This window comes from Cyclopterus lumpus, chromosome 23 (assembly GCF_009769545.1).
Source record: "Cyclopterus lumpus isolate fCycLum1 chromosome 23, fCycLum1.pri, whole genome shotgun sequence".
NCBI lineage: Eukaryota > Metazoa > Chordata > Actinopteri > Perciformes > Cyclopteridae > Cyclopterus > Cyclopterus lumpus.
The window spans coordinates 5,583,944-5,607,435 of NC_046988.1; the positions used below are offsets into that span (position 1 = coordinate 5,583,944).

At 43.2% G+C, this 23,492-nt stretch overlaps 2 protein-coding genes across 2 annotated transcripts in view; one reads left to right on the plus strand and one right to left on the minus strand.

Annotated features, from left to right (window-relative positions):
• The window catches only part of LOC117726099 (copine-8-like), a 62,688-nt gene extending 54,954 nt beyond the window's left edge, over positions 1-7,734 (plus strand). Inside the window, 7 exon segments of the mRNA XM_034526174.1 lie at positions 242-369; positions 1,915-2,017; positions 3,921-3,978; positions 4,095-4,165; positions 7,424-7,561; positions 7,563-7,589; positions 7,591-7,734. Coding sequence (XP_034382065.1) covers positions 242-369; positions 1,915-2,017; positions 3,921-3,978; positions 4,095-4,165; positions 7,424-7,561; positions 7,563-7,589; positions 7,591-7,632 — 567 coding nt within the window. The 3' untranslated portion in view covers positions 7,633-7,734.
• Positions 7,735-19,542: 11,808 nt separating this feature from the next.
• alg10 (ALG10 alpha-1,2-mannosyltransferase) lies at positions 19,543-23,395 on the minus strand. Its single transcript, XM_034526295.1, has 3 exons — positions 22,997-23,395; positions 21,722-21,919; positions 19,543-21,638 (listed from the first exon to the last, which is right to left on the minus strand). Exons 1-3 carry the CDS (start codon positions 23,159-23,161, stop codon positions 20,577-20,579), a joined length of 1,425 nt encoding a protein of 474 aa, XP_034382186.1. The 5' UTR covers positions 23,162-23,395; the 3' UTR covers positions 19,543-20,576.
• Between the last annotated feature and the right edge of the window lie 97 nt (positions 23,396-23,492).

Genomic DNA, 23,492 nt, shown 5'->3' on the forward strand with positions numbered 1-23,492 from the left:
GGGGACTCCAGGTCCTGTGAAAGGATTTCAGAGATCCTTTCAGTGAGAAATCTTAACTTTTTCAGTAAAAAGCGACTTCCAGTCTCCAAACCTGATCATTATAATATATTACTGTTTCCATGACACAACACTGGAATATATAAATCGTCCTCAAGTCTGTTGGCTCCATCCCTTTCTCCTCGATGCATCTAAAATGAATCATGCGGGTTAGTGATGGTGTCCTCTCCCCTCCTTCATGTAGAATGGGAACCCTCAGAACCCGTACTGTACAGGCATCGACGGCGTGATGGAAGCCTACTACCAGAGTCTGAAGTCAGTCCAGCTCTACGGACCCACCAACTTCTCCCCCGTCATCAACCACGTGGCCAGGTAACACAAAGTTAATGGAAACATGGTTACATACAATTTACCAATTTTTCTTCTCTTCAACATCTACTCCAGTAATTGGTTTGCCATGTTTATTATTCCACACTCTGGTTTTACACCTGCTTCTAAAATGAAGTGAAAAGCATTAAATATGCGTGAAAGAACACCGAGTACATTTCACCTTGTGGTTGACGCTCAGCATGTGTTCTCAGGTTTTCTGTAATCGTCTCCCAGCAGCGGGTGTTGCCAAGTAGCTAGCAAGAGTTTGAGGGAGAGAGAAGCAGACGGAGATTGTACCTGACAGATCATTGCATGTTTGTTTGTTTGAGTCTCTGCGTACAAAGTTCTGACATTTAAAAAACTAGGCATTAAAGAACTATTCATACCAGTGTGTAATTAAAGAGATGTACTCAGGTGAAGCCTCTCATCGGGTTACTTGACATATTGAGAAGATCACTCTGAAGATAAATGGCGAAACAAGCAGTAATACAGAGGCAGGTTTTTATTTAACTTTTAACTTTTTCACCTAAAATACCTTATGCTAAGCTAAGCTAACATTCTCCTGACTGTAGGAACAGACTCTCTGCAAGAACTATTTCTAATCATCCATTTTCTCCTTTTGTTCTCTACCTCTTTTTTTTATCTCTTCTTCTTTTTGTTTTGTTCGTTTGCCCTTTTTCTACTGTTATTAAGGCCCTGTCTCTGGTCCATATAAACAACACAAAGTAAATAAATACAATGCAGCAGAAACACATTTTTTTCCAAACCCTGAGCCCAGACTACATCTCAGTAATTGGTTCTACGAGATTTAACTTTAAAGACTCTTCCCAGTTTGATAAGGTCCAGACTAATCAGTGCAAATTCCATGAACTCATTCTCTCTGAACCTCTTGAACACTAGTTGTAGAAACATGTTGCATCTGCCTGCAACTTGTGTTGCCTATTTGTCAACTTTGTAGCCAAGCACAGTTCTTTTATTTATTTATTTGTGTGTGGTAATCCCACCTTGACCTCCTCTCCTGTTGGTTTGACCAACCCACTGCCTTTCCTCCCACATGCTGCTCCTCTCTACCAGTCGTTGCCTTATGTATCTGCTATGTTGTGAGCATCTTATCGGCAGTGGGGAGGGGACGGATATAGATCTAACCACCAGGTGAAGTTTAGCAGAAAGCCGAAGCGACTGAAATAATCTGAGTGTGCTAATATTAGCAACAGTCAGATCACGACTCATATATAAAGGAAAGGTAGTAGCAGAAGTTGATAGCTGTATTGAGCTGACGATCTATACAATTTATTAAAAGAGACATTTACGGAGAGAAGTACATGACAAGTTAAGGTCCAGAGTGGGAGGTAAGGGACATTCATTCAATGACAAGAATCATTTTCAAAAGGTTATGTACTTAACTATTTAATTTGAGTATTTCAATTAAAATCACACAGAAGGATGCTTAATCTGCTCAAGTGGTGACTCATCGTGGTAAACAAAAGGCACCGGTAAATAGCGCAGAAACAATAACAAAGGTTGGTTTTGTGTTGTTTTTGCACGTAGGTATGCGTCTTCAGTGAAGGACGGCTCCCAGTACTTTGTGCTCCTCATCATCACGGATGGCGTCATCTCAGACATGGCCCAGACCAAGGAGTCTATTGTCAACGTAAGTGCGCCCGCTGTAGCGGTTGACTCCTGGCCCTGCACTCCGACACCCGAACCAAAAGGATAAAAAGGATTCTCGCTTCACAGCCTTTTTGTCGGAGAAATGTCAGTTGCATCTATAAATTGCTTTTATTGTAAAGATAATGAAAAACTAAACTTGCACTGGAGACTTGCTGCCCTGCAGCGATCAGGATGTCGGCAGCGTTGCTGAATAAGGTCTATACTGAGTTTTTCTTTAGGCTCTGCTTTGCATCACAGGGACGGTTAAATCTGCAATGAATCGTCTCTTATCTGAAGTGCTGTCCTCTGGAAGCAGATTTTATACAAAAAGCCATTAAGACAGCTGCCAATTTAGTTCAATACTGTACAGTATTCTGTTTGTAAACTGTATCGAATAGACGAACGGTGGCACAACTGTCACTTCTTCTATATGGATTGGATATGAGGAAAGGTCTTTTATTGTTTTCGCTCTCCTTTGTTATTTTCCATTTTGATCAGCAGAAAACGTTCACAGTTTAATGCCTTAATTTTGCAGCAGTGTCGTATTTCATGCACATATGCTGAGATATAAAACCATGAAAATATGTATGCAAATAAGTAGAACTGTCCTTAATGAGAAGTATTACATTTGTGCGAAAATGTGTCTCTCAAATCATCCTCAAAAACCTGCGTTTGAATAAAAGCTAGAAAACAGCTGTGGCAGTATTTTCCTAATTAGGCAGTTCGCTGTCAGCTTCTAGATGTATCGACTACATGGAGGAAAAAGGCACATGCTGTTGCACTTGGAAGCAGCTTGTGTACATCCAGCAGATCCATGCAGTACAATAGTCTCAGCGTACGCGTGAACACAAGAGGTCATTTTGTTCTGACGCACATCTTCACTCGTGTCCGCTTATCAATCCTTCCCTGCAGTGCCAACAGAAAATATGATGTGACTGGGGAGCCTTTTGCTCCTGCTGTCTTTCCCCAGTGTGCCGGCCTCACTTTTGACAGCATGTTATTCACCCTGCGTCCGTCCTCCCCGTCACTGTCAAGTCATAGCATGCTGCAGAGGGAACGCCGCGAAGGCAAACTAAGTGAAGTGAGCGGCAGCCGTTTCCGTGAAGGCAGCGACCCATCTCAGGCCTTCGAAGGCAGAGAAGGAGTGCAGGGGTTGAGAGGAGAGGAAATGTTAAGGAGAAAATGAGGCTGAGAGAGGAGGAAGGGGGCGGCAGAGACAAGGGGGGGGGATGTAAAGAAAACCGAGGGTAGCGAAGAATGGAAGAGATGTTTTGATAAGATCATCTATTGCTCTGCTGCCTGAAGTCAACCCATTACTCAAAAAACACACACACAGCGCACACACACACACACACACACACACACACACACACACACACACACACACACACACACACGCACACACGCCCTTTCTTCCTCAAGCCCTCTCTGTTACACTTACACACATGCCCACAAACACATGGTGTGTATAAGCTGTCCAGGCCCTGTTTGTTGAGTCTCTAATATTATTCCTTGTGACGCCTCGACCCACGCAGCGCTACATTTACACACACTGTGTGGACCGTCGGCGTTAACAAGGACGTGACGCAATCTCTGAGTGCTGATGGAGACGAAGGCCGTATCTGCTTTATCTTACTAACGACCCCCAAAGGCACACCAACCCTGGTTCTCTTACTTCAATAATTGACATCATATTCTTAGGCTGGAGACTTAATTACGCATACAACTACATATTAGGTAGCTTGTTTTCACGCGGGGACATAACCAGGGTTCTTCCGGTTCCGTTGCTCTGAGCTTCTAATATTTACCTTGGAGTTGCTGCGTCTCATACATTGTTATCAGACGTCAAACGGCCATGGCAACGTTGATATTTGTATCACATATTCATTGTTCCTCTCCTGCAGGCCTCCGGTCTGCCAATGTCAATCATCATCGTGGGGGTGGGGCCCGCGGAATTTGATGGTAAGTCAACAAGAACTTGTGAGTAACATTAATGTGTAACAAAACTTATTTTTCCACTCTGGGTTCTGGTGGGAAATGACCTCTGTTTCATGTGTACATTTCTATTCTCTCCTCAGCCATGGTGGATTTGGACGGCGATGAAATTAGAATCTCATCCAGAGGAAGATATGCTGAGAGGGACATTGTCCCAGGTACACAATACTCTGTTTCTCTGGAACCCTTCCCCACGTCTGTTTCATTGTTCTCCTCTGTAGAGTCTGATTGTGAGATCACATTCGAGATTACAAATGAGCTTTGCCTCGGCCACCGAGATCCTTAGTCATCACTTTTATTTTCCTGATTTTATCCCTCATGATTTATTGTAAATGTGATACTGATTTTGAGTGAAAATCAAGGCTGAATTAAACCAACCACACTGCTCCAGGGTAACTATTAGGTCCTCTCTTTCTCTGTGTAAGGTTTACAGTTTATCTCTCCAGGTTTGCACCTTAATTAATCTAACTGAACACATTAATTAGAAGCGCAAAACTAAGATAATAAAGGTCTTACAACTAGATCAATACAATGTCTTTTATCATGTCAATTTAGTGGTGCATAATCCCAAACAAAATTGCAAGCAGCCTGGAGCCCCAGGACAGTTGCCCACTTTGCCGAGCAGGTAATCCAGCGTCGGTTAAAAATAGCACTTGTAACTTAATCATGCAAAAGTATTAAAACTCAAGAGTATTTATTTGGAGGCGAAGAAGGATTGGTGTGCTCGCCTCGTCACTGTTTTAGAGGCGAGCAGCTGAAAAACACCGGAGTCCCCTCCAGGCTGCTCAGCTCCGCCCACGCAGACAGACACCTGGTCACCGCGGTGCACCGGACCCCAGATGGCAAGACGGACACACAAATGCCCCACACACACACATACACACACGGGGATAATGGCGTGCTCCCCAGGATCTGCGAAGAGTCCGCCACGTCTCTCTGTGTCTCAGTCAAGTGGATGAGCAGGAGGTCCCACAGAAGGGACTTCTACACCAAGGCCCCCTCTGGACTTCGGTTGGGATATGAAACCGGGGGCTCCAACAGAGTGGAAAAACCGCAACAGAGACGACGTATTCACAAATGCAAAGAATGAATGCTGGGCTCTAAACAATGATTAATATATAGTCATTCCTTCAGCCTGTCAATCATTCATATTCATCCCCTTGTTTTATTTTCTTTGTATCCTCGTTTGTTTCTGCCGTAAGACCGTGACAAGTATTACCTCTCATACTCGTGTCATTCCCTGGCACCCCAGCAAAGAGATGAAATACAAACAGTGAGACATTTCTTTGTTGTGACACATTTCTCTTCTCTGACCTTTAAACCGCCACTGTCGTGCCTCGCTCCCCCACACCCTCCCTTAGTGGGCTTTCTCGTTAGTTGGCTTTTTAACAAGCTGAAGTACACGTGCACATATCCAGAAAGAGATACTGGTACTGGAACATTACACCAGTTGTACCTACAGGCTCTCATTATCAGCAGGCTAATTACCCCTTGTGGCACGGCGAGGGTAACACATGGCAGCAAGGGTTTCCAGCACAAATTGGCTTCTCATATGAACTTGGGATTTAGGTGACAAAACACTCCCCTATGTGTCCTCATTTAGTTCAGCATCTTCGCCCATGCACAAGCATAAAACCGCTGGTTTGTGACACATGTGACTGAAATATGCCGGCATTTATTCCATCACAGCCGGTGGATTTGCATTGCGAAGGAGGCGGCCGTCTTGAGATGTAAATAATGAGTCGCAGCACGGTTGAGGAAGTCCACATGTGTGCAGGGGTTCCTGAGCAAAACCTGTTAGTTAGTTAGTTAGTTAGTTAGTTATTCTGGATGCGAACACCACTGCAGTGCCCAGTGTTGAGGTGAAGTGGCTCTTAACAATGATGGGAGGCAGCTCTTTCTCTAATGAAACTTTCTCTAATGAGATTAAAGTGCACAGTGCTAACGAGGACAGAGTGTTGTGAATACACATACCGCGCATCTAATGCAGATGATTCCGGATATTACAACTCAAGTCTTATTTTCATAGTTTTGGCGTCATTTATATAAAATTCCGCTTAATTGCAGAGATCTATGAAAAACTATGACAAAAATAACAAAAGAGAGCAAAAACAACAAACTTCCTTCCCTAACACTCAATTCATGTGAAAGATGGGACAATGATGTTGTTTTTTTGGGGGGGGGTTTTGGTTACTTTATTAGTACCCGTAGGTAGACTTGGTTTGCAGTAGTAGAGAACAGTAGAAAACAGTAGAAAATGTGTACGCGCAAACAAGCAGCCACGGTCGATCTTCTCAATTACAGTTTACATACGGAATACGATACCAGATGTTTTAATTAAATCAGCATCTATGAAAAGAAGACACGAGTAGTCATGAAATTGACTTCATTCATGTGGTATTAGTAGGAATGCACTGATCTGTTCTAAAGGGATCCGGGAAGTAGTGGCAAAAATGACTCGTCCCGATTGGTCGAGCCGCCTCATATCCGGGCGAGAATGGTCGGCAAATACCGCTTTGTGTCACGTCTGTGTCATCAGCAGTCTTTGGAGTTCCGCTTTCAGAAAGACGACTACCACCACTAACATTAGTTCGATTCCCGACGTGTGACTGACAAGTTCTTGACTTTGTTGAGAAGTAGCAGTGCTGATCCCCATAATTAAACCTGCATATTTTCTGCCTAATATTGACTCCCCTTAATCCCAGACATTTGACGGAGCTTACTAGGCCTCGGTATGTGTCTGCTGGCTCTGTGCCCGTCTTGAAGATTGAAGCTGTTCACTTTCACACACCAGCAGCCCCAAACGGCTCCAGCGAGCTTCAATACCTAATATTCTCAGTAAGAACATCATATCAGTAATTTGCACATGCGTTGCTGCTCAGCTCAGTGACCGTAGGGATCAGATTGTTCTCCAAGTGCTGCAGAAAAGTTTTGACATTCACATTAAAATATAGGGCGGAATCTGCAGCGTCTTAATTAGGAGAGGCGCTCTTCTCTGGAGCAGCAATCTTGCCGTTCACAAGAGCTCCTTCCACTTAAAACAGGGAACAAAGCCACGTGAAACAAAGGGGATAAATTAGGTTATATAATTGTAATTCTTCTTTTAATTTCTTTCTTTTTTTCTAATATCTGTTCTTTTCTTATTCGCTCCATCTGCTTCTTTCAACTCTCCAAAGCGCTCGCAATCGACCATCCTCTAAGCCCCGTCACCCTTAGCTACTGTTGCTACGCCGCTTCTCCATTCATTGCGCAGTGAATGTGCTGTTTACGGCGATACCAATGGCAGGTTTACCACTCAGGTATTGCAGCCATTTTTGGGCTTTGATTCCAGACAGACGTAGACAAAAGAAGGTTCTCTCCTTTCCAGCCACAACTTTCCACTTGAACTCACTCTATTTCCTCTCCTCCCTCTCAGTTTGTCCCATTCAGGGACTACATCGACCGGACGGGTAACCACATCCTGAGCATGGCCCGGCTTGCAAAAGACGTCTTGGCCGAGATCCCGGACCAGTTCCTCTCCTACATGAGGACCCGCGGGATCAAGCCGTCGCCCGGCGCCGCCTCCCTACACGCCCCCGTCCCTACACGCCGCCAGGGCCGCGCCTGCAGACCCAGATATGAGGAGTGGGAGGGGGGTGGGGACGGGGAAAGGCTTCTGAGTCAGGGGTCAGCTGAACTTTTACGCGCAAAGTACTTCCATTTCCAAAAAGCCGCTCTCCATGCCTTGTCCGTCGTGGATCACGCTGGTCTTTCTCGTGTTCAGGAAGCTGCATGTCGTGCCAGGAGAGTGTCGCTTTGGAGGCCAGGAAAAGCCAATGAGAGTCTGTTTACATCCACTGTCAAGCATTCCTGTTACTGTCTGGAATCTTCTTTCTTTTCTTTTTTTCTCGCCTGGGAAACCTGGACGTGCCCTGGAGAGAGTTCGGAGAGTCTGAATTCAATCTGGGAGGTAAAGAAGGAATTGAAAAGCAAATGAAGGACGGCTTTAGAAAACATTGTAAAGAGAATGTCTCCAGACAAAAACAAAGAAATCACGTCATCTTTAATGAACTTTCTCTGTAAATATCTGGACATTTGTCACTTATTCTATCTCTCTCTCTAACTCTCTCCAACTGACTCATTGTTTACAGTAAACACTCACAAGGATTTTTAATGTTGATACTTTTATACACACATAGTTTCAATATGAAGCGCTCTTTCGCTCTCTCTCTCTTTCTCTCCTGGCGTGTGTGTCAGGTAGCAGCAGTGCAGGTCCCGGTAGCCCTTCTGTACTGTACCGTACCGTACCGTGCTGTACCGTACCGTATTCTGGTGTTTGTATTGACCTTTTGCATGAGTGTAGCCTCAGTCAAGTGCATGCATATAGTGGCCCTGCACTACCTCTTCTATCCACCAGTCTGTCTGTCTGTGGGGGGGGGAGTGTCTGTCTGTGTGCCTGTATCTCCATTTGTCACTTCACCCTCTCTGTCTGTCTGTCTGCACTGCTCTGAGGTCTGTATCCCTGTTGCAGCCTTTCTTCCTGTCTTTGTCTCTCTCTCTCTCTCTCTCTCTCTCTCTTTTATGTCACTTTTACTAGCTGTGTTTCCATTCGACATCTTTTGTTTTCATAGACGAGCTAAAAAGATATTAATTAATTAAGATATAATATTTGGGCCTTTTGAAATGTAAATCTCATCTTACCTGCTTTGCTTCCTGGAGATGTTGCACCCTGATGTAAGGTGTCCATCATCTTCAGTATGTGTTCAATTATGAATGCAATGTTGTTTTGAAGCCAGACTGAAATATCGCAACAATTATTGGTACAGATTGTCATGAAATGTGGTACAAACATTCATGTTCCCCTCTTAGAGGCTGAGAGGGCCTCTGGCTGAAGGCTTTTAGGCCAATCCCAACGTCCACGCTCAGAGACTCGAGGGCTTTGAGGCGCATTCCCTCAAAGTCTGAGGGTTTATGGCTGTCAAGTCCTCCAGTGGTTAGGTCCACTTAGACAGAACCATGAACATGGGAGACATTCAAGCACATGAAGTCACAGGAATGCAAGCAGAGGCTGAATTATACACCTGGCTTATTCATCAAGCCTTTTTTAATATATTTTATTGAAGCTGTTTTGAAAAATAATCACGTAAATATAGTAATTGATTATTACTGGCGGTCTCATCAGGCGCTGTGCCGTCTATAAGAACCATTTCAAGCCCTTCCAGCACACAAGTGGCGTCAGTTCATTCCCTGAGGATTCAGGGTTTAAGGCCTGAGGGGGTCCTGAGGGGGTCCTTTGGAGTGGGCCGTAGTCTTGTATTTGGCCTGAAGTGCGTCCCACATCGCCAAACATTTAGGAGCAAATGTTTCACATTTCGAATGCGAACAGGTTTTCAACATTTCACCTATCGCATTAATTTGACTTCTGAATGGAAGCATAGCTTTTCTCTCTCTCTCTCTCTCTCTCTCTCTCTGTCCTCCTCCAAACTGCCTTGGCAATATGATGCCCACGTGCCCCGGTGTTTCGTCTCACCGTGTCATCCAGCCCCCCCCCCCCCCCCCCCCCCCCCCCCCCCCATGTTTGAAACGACAGCAGCTGCTCTCAGACGACATACCGTTTGAGCATAAAGAGCCCAGTGGTCAAAAATGCAGAGAAAAACACACTTTCCCTACGTTGGCTTTTTGTTCCATTTTGATTTATTCCAGTGTGTACTTTTTATTGCACCTTTTTTAGCTTTGATAAAGCTTTTTATATGTCTGTTTTTATGACGTGTCTTCTTACGTGCCAATCACGTTTAGAAATCAGCATTGTTCCTAAATGACGTCGGATGAAGAATGAGTTGGTCTGTTTGTGCCGTGAATGTGGAAGGATTCGTCGCTGATGACAGGATGTGTTCAACGTGAGTGAGATTTGTATGTTCTCGTACGACACAACTTCTTTTTCAACGTGGAACGTTTAAAAAGTGTGAATGCAGGAGCATTTGAACATGTATTGCATTGCAGTGTTTTTATTTTTATAGTGCCATCACCCTGAAGCCGTCTTAAAACTACGACACACAAACATCTGCTGGCTCACTCCGATGTCTTAAAGAAGACTTTTTACTGTCAACGCAGCGCCATGTACACACGAGTGTGTATCACATGTGTCTTTGTTTTCAGCCACATTTACCACATTTCTTTGTGGTTAAAATCAGTCAGCTGATTAGAGGCAAAGTCTGTGCCTCAGACACTTGGGTCATAATCTAGTTCAATCCGTTTAGTTGTTTTGAGGATGTCATCGTTGAGAAGCAACCCCAAATGTCACAAATGTCACGCCACTGTCGTCTGATTGAAGATGATTACTTCCAAATGATCTCTTCTCCACAATTAGTTTTCAATCTCACACATTGCTTTCCTGTCATGCTGCCTGACAGCCCTGTCTTTGTCTCCTGCACAGCCACTGCAGCAGAGGGGACTCGCTGTTTGAGTGTGTGTACGTGTGTGTGTGTGTGTGTACGTGTGTGTGTGTGTACGTGTGTGTGTGTGTACGTGTGTGTGTGTACGTGTGGGTTTGCCTCTCGGTGGCGGTCGCGCTCCTGCAGCTGGACACATCGTTAGGAGCTCGTTACTGTAAAACTTCCAGTTAGAGGTCCAGCCGGCACGGCGGGGGTCAAAGAAGGGATGATGGCGTGGGAGTGTTTGATGTTCGTGCTCGGTGACAATTTAGCATGAATCCCTTCTGGTGGAAACAAACTCCTGTACGCGGAAGATAAAAAGCAACCACAAGTCTACGGGATCCTTTTAAAGCAAAACTACGGTTTATTGCAAATGTTATTCGTGTTCCGGCTATTGTTTCCGTCGGTTATGATAATATTGCACTCAACGAAGTTATTGCTAAATCAAACTGATTGATGAGTCCAACGGACAGCGATATCTGTCTAGAGGTGGCTAACGTTAGCCACCGGTCGCTACCTGTCAGACCAGACCAAGCAGAGCAGGAGTGTATTGAATAGACAACGGGTGCATTTTATGAATTCAACTTTTCATCTGCAAGAGGAATAACGTGTCGTTTCTTTCTTCAAAAGTTGCACACCTCACTCTCAAGGTTTAAAACGAACCCAGCAGAAGCAATGAGTCATATTTGTTTTGATAGTGATTCAAAGCCAGGACGCTGGCGTTAAATTCTGTCTGCAGCCTCCGGGATAATGATAACAATAATATTGGGTTATTAGGATGCCCCTGTCATGCCATTTGAATGGCGATCTACCTCCTGTTTCAAGTCACTCGTTCTTCAGCAAGATTCTTTTATCCAAGAATTAAAATCAAGGAAAAATTCACTAAAAACTCAAATTCAGGATGAAAAATTTTCACATTCGGGCTCCAAAGGATTATCTATCAAGTCCAAATGGAATTGATAAGATATTTAAATGACTAGCTGTCAGTCAGAGTGATGAGTGATTTGAAATATGGATTCAGGAAACAGGTTTACTGAATTCATCTCTTTTCTTCTTCTTTTTTTTTTTTTTACTATAAGTTCAGGAACATTCAAAGAGGGGAAGTCAGACCATCTAAATTCAGATGGTTTTAAATCATATTGTCGTGATATGAATTCTATGATACTTCGTTTTCAGCTTAAATTTCCGCATTTCAAAATGTATTCATTTGCTAATATTTTGTATTATTATTTGGTCCTTTCTTCGAGTCCATACACACAAACCAACATACGCACACACAAACATATCGCCATACTTATTTGGTGCCAGTTATTTTTGTTTGATTGTGCAACAGCTCACTAACTAGCCCCTAAGAGTGTGTGTCTGTGTGCATGCGTTTGATATAAGTACACTTTGCGTATGTGTGTGTGTGTGTGTGTGTGTGCGTGTGTGGCGCCTTTACAAGAGTGTTTTAATAGACCATGTGAGGTGTAAACACACATAAGATCTTTGTTTACTAAAGCTATCCAAATAATATATTGTATGCTCGTCATATCTTCTGAAAACGTGCACTATGTTGCATGTACAGTTTTACAAAGGAGGCACCAGTTCCTTTTGTTAAAAACTGAGTGTTTTTAAATATAAAAATCTATATGAAAATTAACTGTACAAAATGGCCTTAAAATCTTTCTCTGAGTTTCTTGGAATTGTGCAATGCCTTCTTCAGAAAAATGAATTGTTTCATTAATGGTTATCTATTTTGTGTCAGTGTTTCTATTGCTTTCTAGTGGATTTTTTTGTCTTTCAATTATGGATTAAATACTTATCTTGTACTTTTTTGAAACCGTGATTTAATCAGAGAAAGCATGGCTGAAGTACTGATTGTCTGATAATAATAGATGACTATTTCTGTATCGAACTATGGATTTTTAAATAAATATTCATATTAAACAGCAAACTTGCTTTGGCTCAGTGTTTTTCTTTCTTCGGTGGAGGTTTTGACTTTCCTTTACTCCCTTCCTTCCTTCCTTTCCTTAGTGTCCTTTTCTCTCCTCTCTCCAGTCGCAGCATATGAAGACACACATGTTGTTTTCTCCCTCAGATGAGATATTTAAACATAAAGTCTTCCACACCAGAAACGCACAACGCACGTGGACCTCGAGCTTAGGCATTGAAGGCGGTTACAAAACATGAGAAACATAAAGATGTGTTCATGTTGTCCTTCTGTCCCTCCCACTTCTTTCATCCGCCTGCCGAAGTGGCAGCTATTTCTTCGAGAAAGAAATAAAATAGAAAAATATGTAATTTCTGAGAGTAATTGGCACGTGTTTAAAGAGGCAATTAGTAAGACTGTCAATGCCCTGTCACACGAAAATACCCAAATGTGTCTGTTAATCTGCCGGGGGTTGATCATCTACACTCAATAACTCAGCGAGTCCTTTGACAGGTGCTGAGATCTCTGATTTCCAAAAGTCACGATCCAGCTTGCTTTTGTCAGCGTTTTAGGATATTTTGGATCTCGCTGCTGCCACTCAGAGAGGAGGAGTGACAGCTGTGAGGTCACTGAAGGTCAGAGTTTACTAGGAGCTCATAAAGGAATCGTTGGACATTTTGTCACCCTGTCTTTATCAAAATGAAGTTCCCATACAACTAAAGAATTGTATTAAAGTCATTATTATTACGTTATTATTATAACGAAAAGTGCGTTCTCAATTACGTTTCGAGGGAAAACTCTTGTGGTCGTAGTTTGAAAGATTAAACATCACCAAACTGCTACAAAACCACTTGGTTCGGTTGAGTAAAACATCATGGTTTGGTTATTAATAAGTACCGGTATGTTTATTATGTTGAGTCAGCATTCTTTAGGAAGGAGGTCATATGTTTGTTTACCCAGACCCTCACTATGAATAAAACAATCTTTATAATATCAATCTACATATCAGCATTCAGTGTTTAAAACTTTATGCACAACCACGTTTGAAATGAATCGAGTAATCTTACTCCCTAGATGTTGGAACATAATGAAATATAAACGTAAGTCGGTTTTTGACCAACCAAGTCTCTTTATTATAAAGAAAGAACTGGAAGTCTTGATTCACAGAGTCTCGTTTGTTTTGGGCATTTCTCTTGAAAATTACTGAATATGCTTCCCTCAAAACAAAACAAATGGGGAAGGAATAATCACCCTTTACTTGAACTGGTCACGACCCAGTAAAGGCCTTGGCGGCATTGGGGACCGATGGTCCTGGGTGTTGGTGTTGATTGGCACATGAAGAGAAGCAATCAGAGACTTGTTCTAGTGCTTATGTTGATCCTGCATTTATTTGCATTTAACAAACGTATAAAAAGAAATCCCTATACAAAGACTACATTCACCTTCACTCTCTAATCATACGTGTCCACGTGCGCTGCCGTTAACGCGCCATATGCCCTGAAAATGGCAATTAACGTCCTTTAAACTCCCTCCCATCCATCTGTTTCTGGCTTGATGAAATAAACGCAGGATGAGCGTTCGTCCGCTGCGGGTTGACGGCCTGAGATTGCAGTCAACGGCACGTTCTTCGGGAGAAACGACGGAGAGTCAACAACACATGGGTGCCAATCATCTCCTCGAGAAGCAACAGGAGGGTGTTAGGGAAAGATTTCAAAAGGAAAATCAGACATTAAAGTGTTACTGTGAGCCTTTTATTTACTAATTAAACCAACTACACAGTACGACTTATTGCGGTGCACTTGTCAAGCCAAAAAGAAAAAATCTTAAAGGAAAAAAAACGTGGCATTTTCCACGTTGACATTTCCGATTGGATGAACATAAAGTAAGACATCTTTAGTGCACATGTTGTGTTGATAATAAAGATGGCTCGTGATGACAGGTGTAATCTAGCGTGCACACACTGTCCACATGGGCCCCGATCAATCCCCATCAGCCCTCCCGTGTATATGAGATAGATGTCAGGTTTCCCCCTTCACACACACACACTCGCACATTTAGGGAGCCGACAAAATTGTCTGATGGATTTACATTATTACAGATACTCATCTGCATGTATTTGGAGAACAAATGAGCTCCGTTGGCTTCACATTCGGCTCTCCTAGATAGACATCCAGCGTGACGCTGTGAATTGGTGAAATGAGAGATTAGATGAAGCTCGCACATCTAAATACGACCGGAGAGCAACGAGCAAAGGGCTCCATGTCAGATGGGGATCAATTCTGTGAGATTTCTCATTTCATCCTAGATATATGTGTGTGTGCGTGTGTGTGTGTGTGTGTGTGTGTGAGTGGTAATATCGTCTGCATACTCTGTCCAAGGGAATAAAATATGTATTTAAGACGTGATGAAAGAAATGTTCCGCCAAACACAACGTTTATTAATTCCATCTTTGTGGCAGCCTCGAGACTACTTTGGTCTCTGCACGCGGAAGACGAGCCGGTTAAACCGATTTTTATAACCACGTAGAAGTTTTCAATTGCAATAGTCAATCTTTATTATGTGTTGGTATTTGAAATAAACACTAATGACACGACTTTATTGGCAGCCGCGTGAAGGGTGGCATCAGGTCAGCGGCCGTCACCCAGTCGGTCTGCTCGCTCAGATTCAGGTTTCTTGTGCTGAGCCACAAACAGCGTTGCACATATTCCATGCATCACCTACACCTTCCTTGTTTAGTGTTGTTTCTTTTCTCTTCACCTTTTAGTTTCAACTCCGTCCTCGAGGCGAGCTGAGACATGGGAACCCATGCCTTCCTTTTTACTTGATAAAAAGTCACGCAATATATAATCTGTACCATACAAGGGAGGAGAGGGATGAAGATTTGTATCACACTGTATGCATCGGCTGTTTGTAACGCAGAGGTGATTTGTGTCTTTGTTTTCTATTCAACACGCAGCAGAGCCTGGCGCATGCCTCTGGTTGCTTTAAATAGATTTATTTTCCCAGCATCCCTTGAGGCCCAGGGAGGAGACGGATGGATTGATTGAGGTGCTGAAGAGCGGCAGAGTGAGGGAAAGGTGCTAATATCACTGTCAATCAACGTCTGATGGCAGCAGAGAGAGAGAGAGAGAGAGAGCATCGTAACAATGAGCACAAAACAAAGACAGGCTACGTGCACAAGAAACACACGCACACACACACACACACACACACACACACACACACACACACGTTAACAGCTATGGAGCAACACCAATTGCGAGCTGCACCTGGAGGATATGGTGCTCAAAATGCAAGAAAATAAGAGCTCAACCTGGCAGAGTGCACCGAGGACACTCAGCCCTGAGGTGTTATCACCTCAGGGCTGAGTGTCCTCGGTAAGGAAGCAGGACACAATTCCTTCGTTCCTTAATTGTTTAAATACGTATTCACCAAATGATTATGTGGTAATTAGCCGATGCAAAAGGTTGCGGCAAGGTTTTTTTGTCGTCCTTTCAAAAGACTCTAATGAACACTGTGGTCGCTGTCTGTCAGCCAGGGCTGTAATTATGCTCGCTTGTCACTTCCTGACACAGTCTGTAGCTTAGCAACCTGCCACTGAGATGGAGCTAAAGTTGGATCTCATTTGAATATTCCCCAGAAATTAAAAGACAGAAGTAAACTAAGGCGGTTGGTGCAACACTAAGTGCAGAGTTGCATTTTCTAAAACTAAAGGTCTCATCAGGACACCCCTTCATTCTTTTTTATTTTATTTTTTTTATTCTCTCTGGCACACCTCCCCCACAACACCATAAAAGTTTTACAGGCAGCATGCTGGAAACAGTGTGATGAATGTGGGCAGGGTGCATAATTACTGTGTGCCGTTAATAAAGCAAAACACATGTTTTGGCCGCTCCGCCCACTCAACTCCCACTGCTCCTATTTATAAAGAACATGTTCCTCGTGTGCTGTTATTGTTTGTGTTAAGAAATGTATATGTATAGTAAATGGAGTCAATTGTGTAACATTTAAAGAGTCATACAAAAATGTTTTCTTGTAGCATAAGTTGTGACCAAATGAGATTTATAATTGTGTAGCAGACGTGCCACAGATTTCTCCACTTTATTATTTTATTGCACTTATGACTTATTCCATTACGACGTTCTGGATACGTTAAAAACCTCATTAGTTGCATCTTGAATATCTTGTAAAGTGAAAGAATACAACTTTTGAGCTATGACACAAAACACTTCCTAATATACTAAAACACCTATAATCTCTTTTTATGTCGAAAAGCCTAAATAGTCATATTTCTTTTTTTTAATCTTACCAACCAATTTTTACGAAATGAATAGATTTTTTTTCTTCTACTTATTAAAAGGCAAAACATATTGTATTCATTGTTTTTTTTACTTAGGAACAAGGTGTCGTGGTCTCAGTGTGTGTGAATGTAATGCTTAACTCAAAACATACAATGAACAGCATATGTCATGTTAGTATATGAGCCGTATCTATTAATAACAAGTATCTGTCGCTGTGATCCGGGTTGTGTATATTGGCTATTGCTGTATTGTTTTCTGCTTCTGTGATTTCATGTGGTTTTTTTTTAGGCAAAGAAATAGCATAGTAACAAAATGTGACTTGTAATGTGGTTTTGACGTGTCACGGTAACATATGGTGTCCTCCATCTGTTTCTTCACAGCACTGCTCTGTGTTTACGTTGTTGAAGGTGCAGATCCAGGATCAGGTCCCCAGAGAGAACTGCCGACTCATCGTGGGATCTCAAAAATAATGGGGGTCTCTCTGAGGAGGAGAGTTCTGTAATGTGAAGAAGAAGAAAAACATCTGCTCATTTAAAAGCAAATCATATTAATAAACACACAGATGAAGAGCTACAACACGGATCGTGCGTCTTCATTATAGTCCACCGACACATATACGGGGCTAAGTGAGACACAAAGGCAATGTGTGTGTTTTTTATTGCACTTTCTGTGTTTAATCAGTAGTTACCACACACACACACACACACACACACACACACACACACACACACACACAGGAACCTTGCCTTGGTCTCAATTAGTAGTACATATGAGGCCACTTGTTCTCCCTAACCTGGCCTGATAAAAGATGCATCCAGCTACCCGTTTCTGTGTGTGCGTGTATGTGTGTGTGTGTGTGTGTGTGTGTGTGTGTGTGTGTGTGTGTGTGAGTGTGTGTGTGTGTGTGTGTGTGAGTGTGTGTGTGTGATACATTATGCATTGAGACAGCAGACAGATGCACGATTTTATTTTGAGAGAAAGAGGGGCGGTAATAGCTCAGTGGGGAATCTGGTGAGGAGGCTATAGTGGCGCGTGAGCGTGTGTGCGTGTGTGTTAGTGTGTGTGCGTGTGTGTGTGTTAGTGTGTGTGCGTGTGTGTTGGTGTGTGTGCGTGTGTGTTGGTGTGTGTGCGTGTGTGCGTGCGCGCGCGCGCGGACCGATGTGCAGTGACAGCGAGGTCCTCGCGCCGCTCTGCTGACTCCGCACACTGACACGCGCGCGCTCGTTCTCGTGCGTGTTATTCGCGATCGATCGACACGGCGTGAGAGCGACTCGTCGAGCGTTCAGACAATTAAAATGAAAGTTATGATTGCTGTGAGCGTTTATTGAGGGAGTTCAGTTATGGTCACAACCAGCAGGGGAAAGGAATCAGCTGCCAAAAGTTAATATATATATATATATATATATATATATATATATATATATATATATATATATATATATATATATATATATATATTGAGACTGACTAACGCATGGTTTAGTTAGGTCTTCCAGTGACATATAAGTCAATATATTTATTATCTGACACGATTGAGAAGATTATGATATGATATGCAGTAATTATATTCAACTCTTTTGTAATGAGATTCTCTGCCTGTGCAAATTTCATGTTCCCCTTTATGGAATGATGAAGTAATAAACTGTGATAACATTCACGAAAGCAAATGTATCTCAGTGCCTTTGGGCTCCAGAGACTAATGTCCTGCTCCTTGAAGCTCCTCTTTTAATGAGTTGCTTCTTGCACGAGTTATAAAGTCTGGGGGAAAGTTATGTGTGCAGACACAAAGAGAGAAGACACAGACAATATTATCCTTAAGAAATAATAAGTTCTATTCTGAGTAAATCCGTGACAAATCATCATCATTTTGACATGTAATTAGTGCTGAAGATCTTCTACGGGAGTTTAATTGTTTATTGATATGCACACAACAAACTGAAGCTGAAACAAAGAGGTGGGCGGAGTCAGCTTGACGTCACCCACCGATTCAAATTCACAACGTTTAAAATCGGTTTTGTGTTTTCCTTTCAGAGAAAATACATCTGAAGCCAAATGAGTGACATTTCCGTTTAGCTCAAATCAATAACATTGTTTACATTTCAAACAAACACAGGACTTTCAATAAGGAGGCCTGTGTTCGTCTCCCAGAGGGTTGAGGAGTTATTTTGACGTTACATTTATACTTGTGTTACGTTGTCTACGTTTGACTTAGTTTAAAGATGTTAAGCCCACGCGTGTCAGAAAGTGACGCTAAGGGGTCTGACCAAGCATATGGGGCCTATAGTTGGGATGAGAATGTGTTGCGTCATCGCGACATGGACGTTGAATTGACACTTTTATTGACTGCAAAATTGCAAATTGTGTGTTCCAGTTTAACACAAGAATGAGAGAGTTCACTCCTCAGAACGTTTGTCGATGTAAATGCCCTCAGTAAACTATAATGAGACTCTGCATTACATGAGGGCAAAGTTATCATGACACAACACATTACCAATGAATGATGGCAGTGCCTCCCTCTTTGGTTGTAATTTTCTAAATCGGAGCACAAAGTGGTGAGAAAAGCCTAATTTGTACTTTTATCATCCCAAAAGTATAAAAACAATAAGAAGCTGATGGGAAAGGCTTTAGCCAAACCACACAGTCTGAGTAAATCTATTCCGAGCCCGAACAAACGGTTTATTCTGCATGTGAGAATAGTATAATGAACATTTGTACCGTCAAATGAATGCAGCATTTAGGGCTCCGGTGTTGATTGATTTACTCCTCTGTCCATCTTTGTCTTATAGCTCCCCCTAGTGGCTGTTCTGTTGGGTCAACATGCCTGTTGCATCTTTTCTTTCTCTACTCTTTGTATTCTGTAAAATTAGTTAGTGTATATGCATGTATATAAACTTGACATGATACTTCATATTGCACGAGTCATTTTATTCAAAAGGTATACGCACAATTGTATGAACAGGGGATCAGCATACAGCTGAATGGACACGTCGAAATTCCTAAAATGTAACACACATGCGCACACAAACACACACACATCACAAAGTACAACAAAACTAATTTCATAACAAACATTTTTTTTTTTTTTAAAACATCTAAATTCTGAATCAATTCCAGTGGATTTTTATGGCTTGGTCAAAGTAATAAATCTGAAGACACATGTATCTCTTGTCCATGATTATAAACAAGTCTGTTGTTCTCCACCGGCAAATAAACAAAACTAGGATCTCAAATCAATACAAAAACATCCAATACAATAGAAATTCTGAACACAATATGGACGTCATTTTTGGTCTCTTGAATCATATTTACAGCTTGTGTCTACAGTTATTCATAGAACTGCACACGGTATTTACATTTATAGTACAAAACGGTGACAGCCATAGGAAACAATACCCGGCTTTCACAATTCCCAGAAACCTGCAGACAATTAGTTTTCCTCCTGGAGGGGGATCAACATTTTAATCAATTCAACAAAACAGAACATTATAACTCAGACCAGATTTGCAACACTGGAACCACCACGGCATCATCAAAGCAAAAAACTTTCCTTTAAGAATGAATTCTCTTTCAATTGAATTGTGTTTGAGGCCTTCGTCTGTGAAAGTAAAACCCTGCAGAAATTAAACCTGAAAAGCACACGATTAAATGTTTTTTTAAAATATATTTGTCCATCACCTGTCCCAATAAAACTAGCAATATTGATTCTCAGTGTCAGCCGTGGCTGATCCCATTACAAGATCCCGAACACTAATTGGTTACACTGTACAAAAAAAAAGTCAAAAGTATAAGCCATTTGTGTCGGTTATTGAAATGTAACGGAAGCTTTTTCTTTTTGATTTCTGAGACTTCACATGCTCCGTGGTTCTCTGGACAATCGCTCGATTACCGGCATCCCATCCGATTCCGGGAACTCCCGGCATCAGATACGCGTTCCTCTTTAGCTCACCACATGAACCTCTGCGTGGCTGCGCTGTCCGGCCAGTAGAAGGTCTTACTGATGAAAATGTAGAGCGTGGCACCGTTCACCGCCGCGTACAGGAGAAACTCCCCGATGAGCCTGGGAAGGGAGGGGAGGGGCATGTGCAGGCGGTACATCAGGTAGGGAACGATGAAGTACCTGAACTCCAGCAGCTTCTGCGGCACGGTCGCGGCCAGGAGGCACGCCAGGAACGCCAGGCTCCAGAAGAGCGAGCGCGACTTGAAGGCGTCCAGGAAATTCCACCCGGCGAACACATACACGGGGACGAGGAGGAAGCGTGCCAGCTCGTGCCTCTGGAAAAGCCTCTTCCACACGTAGAAGGGGAAGTGACGGTTATCTGCCAGGAGGTACTTGTGAACAGAGGTGAACTTCCACACCAGGAGCAGGCAGACGCACGTGGCGAAGACGAAAAACAGAGGCTGCCTTTTCACGGCCTGCAGGAAGCGAAGAGCGCGGTAGTAACACAGCGAGACGGGGAGGGAGAAGAAGAGGGCGAAGGACAAGAAATAGAAGAGCTGGGGGAAGTTGAGGCAGGCTTCGTGACTCGTCCGGTCGCCCACCACTATCCCATCGTTCAGCACCACGAACACCAGGAAGCCCACGCCGACCACCGCGTACGGCCAGGCTACCAGCAGCACCGCCTTCACCTGGATGGGGGAGGTGAGGAACTCCAGCGTGAAAAGCGTGGCTTTCTTCACGCCACTGAACGTCAGAGGGACCTGGGACGCCGGGGACTTCTCGTCCCTCTTTTTCGCATGCTCCACCTTCCAGGCCTCGTCCATTTTGGCGGCCACCAAAGTGCCGGCGCAGAAGGCCACCCAGATGATGTTGTTCTGACGGAAGAGCACGGCGCAGATGCCGAGGAGCGCCGAGGCCTTGTGGCAGCCGTAGAGCGTCATGAGATAGGTGAAGAGGGTGAAGAAAGTAGACCCGGCGTCAGTGTAGTAGAGGAAGTTGAAGAAGTAGAGCACGGGGAAGGTGGAGAGAGACAGCGCCGAGAGGACTCGCCGGGAGGTCGTTCGCGTCTGGAAGAAGAGGGGAAACGTGAGATCATGAAAATGACAAACGAGATCGCTCGCGCATGATTACCGCCGTCGTCTAGAAGTACCTTCTCCCTGAGGTGCAGTTTGCAGATGAGCAGGTAGAGCACGTAAAGGTTGCCGCAGTTGAACAGCAGGTTGATGAAGCGCAGCATGGCCGTGGAACACACCACCTGGCCCGTCAGGCCAGCGAGCCACACCACGGGCTTGATGACTCCCACGGAGACGAGGTACAGGCCCGGCAGAGTGGTGATCATCGGGTCCCACTGAGGAAGGATCGCAACCACGTTAAAAAGGGGAATTCCACCATTCGGGTGCTCTTTTGAATCTGGTTCAATTTGGACACACGCTCAACAATAATAAACTTTAAATAAATATATAGCATATAATATATCCACTAAGTGTATCTCAACGCTGTTTCTAAACGCTAGTTAACCCAACGTGAATGTGTGGATTTAGTGATTTGGGGCTCACTTGCTTTTCTCTATACTGGGAATGTGAGCACTGGCAGCAGTAGTAAGAAGTACTAAAAAAATAAATTCTAAAGTAAAATATATTCACTATTAAGAATACAACTATGGATGCCGCATAGTAAACATCACTATTGATAATACAACTATGAATGCTGCATAGTAAACATCGTGCATTTTAATGTTTCAATCAAGTGCAGAGTGGGAAGGTCAGAAGAATGTAATTAAATTGACTTTTTAGGAAACAATTTGTTGGCAGCGAATGTTCCCTTGAGGTCAAGGTCAAGGGACCGTTAAGTTGTCCTATGGTTCCGCAAACGATCGCGAGAAGTCGTTTTCCAACCATCCGCGAACGTTATAAGGTATGAGTTAGAATAGTAACACAATTAAATATTGGTCATAACAAACATGATAATACAGCCATAGATGTTTGGAGCCCTTTTTATTAAGGGGGCCCCGTGCCAAGAAGAAGAAGGGTGACACTCGTCATTTAAGAGTGTATCGACCAAACTTAATGAAAGTGACGTACTAAAACGTGGGAGGGTCCCGGTTTCAAATGAGTTAAGTGCCAGAGAGTTACTTTAGAAAATGCTTTTAAATAACTTAAATCAGTATTTAAATGTTTCATGGCAACATTACTTAAATAACATTTTTTTTTAAATGATGATCCTTTAATCTCCACTTTCGTGCACTGTGCATTACACTATCTTTAAGCACATAAAGCTCCACTGGCATTAGAGACACGGGGATTAAAAGCATCCGCATCGTTGTAAACGACGGAAGCTCCGCCGTCAGCGAACCTTAATCCGCGAAACAACAATAAAGAGACGCCCTGTGATGGCTACACCGAGACTTTCAGGGAGGCACTTTTACCTCGTTGAATTTCCCGTGGCAATATTCCTGAGCTTGGGGCACATGGAACACCTCGTCCATGTACGGCTCCCTTTGCTCCCGAGTGACTCTGGAGAACAGCAGGCAGGAGATCAAAAAGTTGGTGCTGCAGAGCGCAGTGAAGACGTAGCCTTCAAATTTCTCCATGTTTGATGACGAAATCCGATGTAAAAGTGAATGCAGTTCAAAGTCAGCGGTAATAACGCGGATTATACCACATAACGGAATATGTGCGTGTAAAAGCCCCGTAAAATCTCAATGACGAGGGGGAACTGGTTTAACCCTGTCCCGTATTGATAAACGGAAGAGTTATATCTTTGACAGTTGGCGGTCCGCTTTTTATAAACGTCCGGCACGGAAACGGTTTTATCGGTATTAGTTCCGGGTTCTGTTAAATAGTTAAGGCAACACACTTGTAGAGAAACCGCCATGGTGATAGTAGCCACCACAATCCAATATGCTACATGTCAAATGTAAA

Coding starts and splice junctions, on each gene's coding strand:
- alg10 (XM_034526295.1), bottom strand. CDS start 23,161: ATGGAGAAATTTGAAGGCTACGTCTTCACTGCGCTCTGCAGCACCAAC. Junction 21,920..22,996: donor GCCACGGGAAATTCAACGAG/GTAAAAGTGCCT, acceptor ATCCTTCCTCAG/TGGGACCCGATGATCACCAC. Junction 21,639..21,721: donor AACTGCACCTCAGGGAGAAG/GTACTTCTAGAC, acceptor CTCTTCTTCCAG/ACGCGAACGACCTCCCGGCG.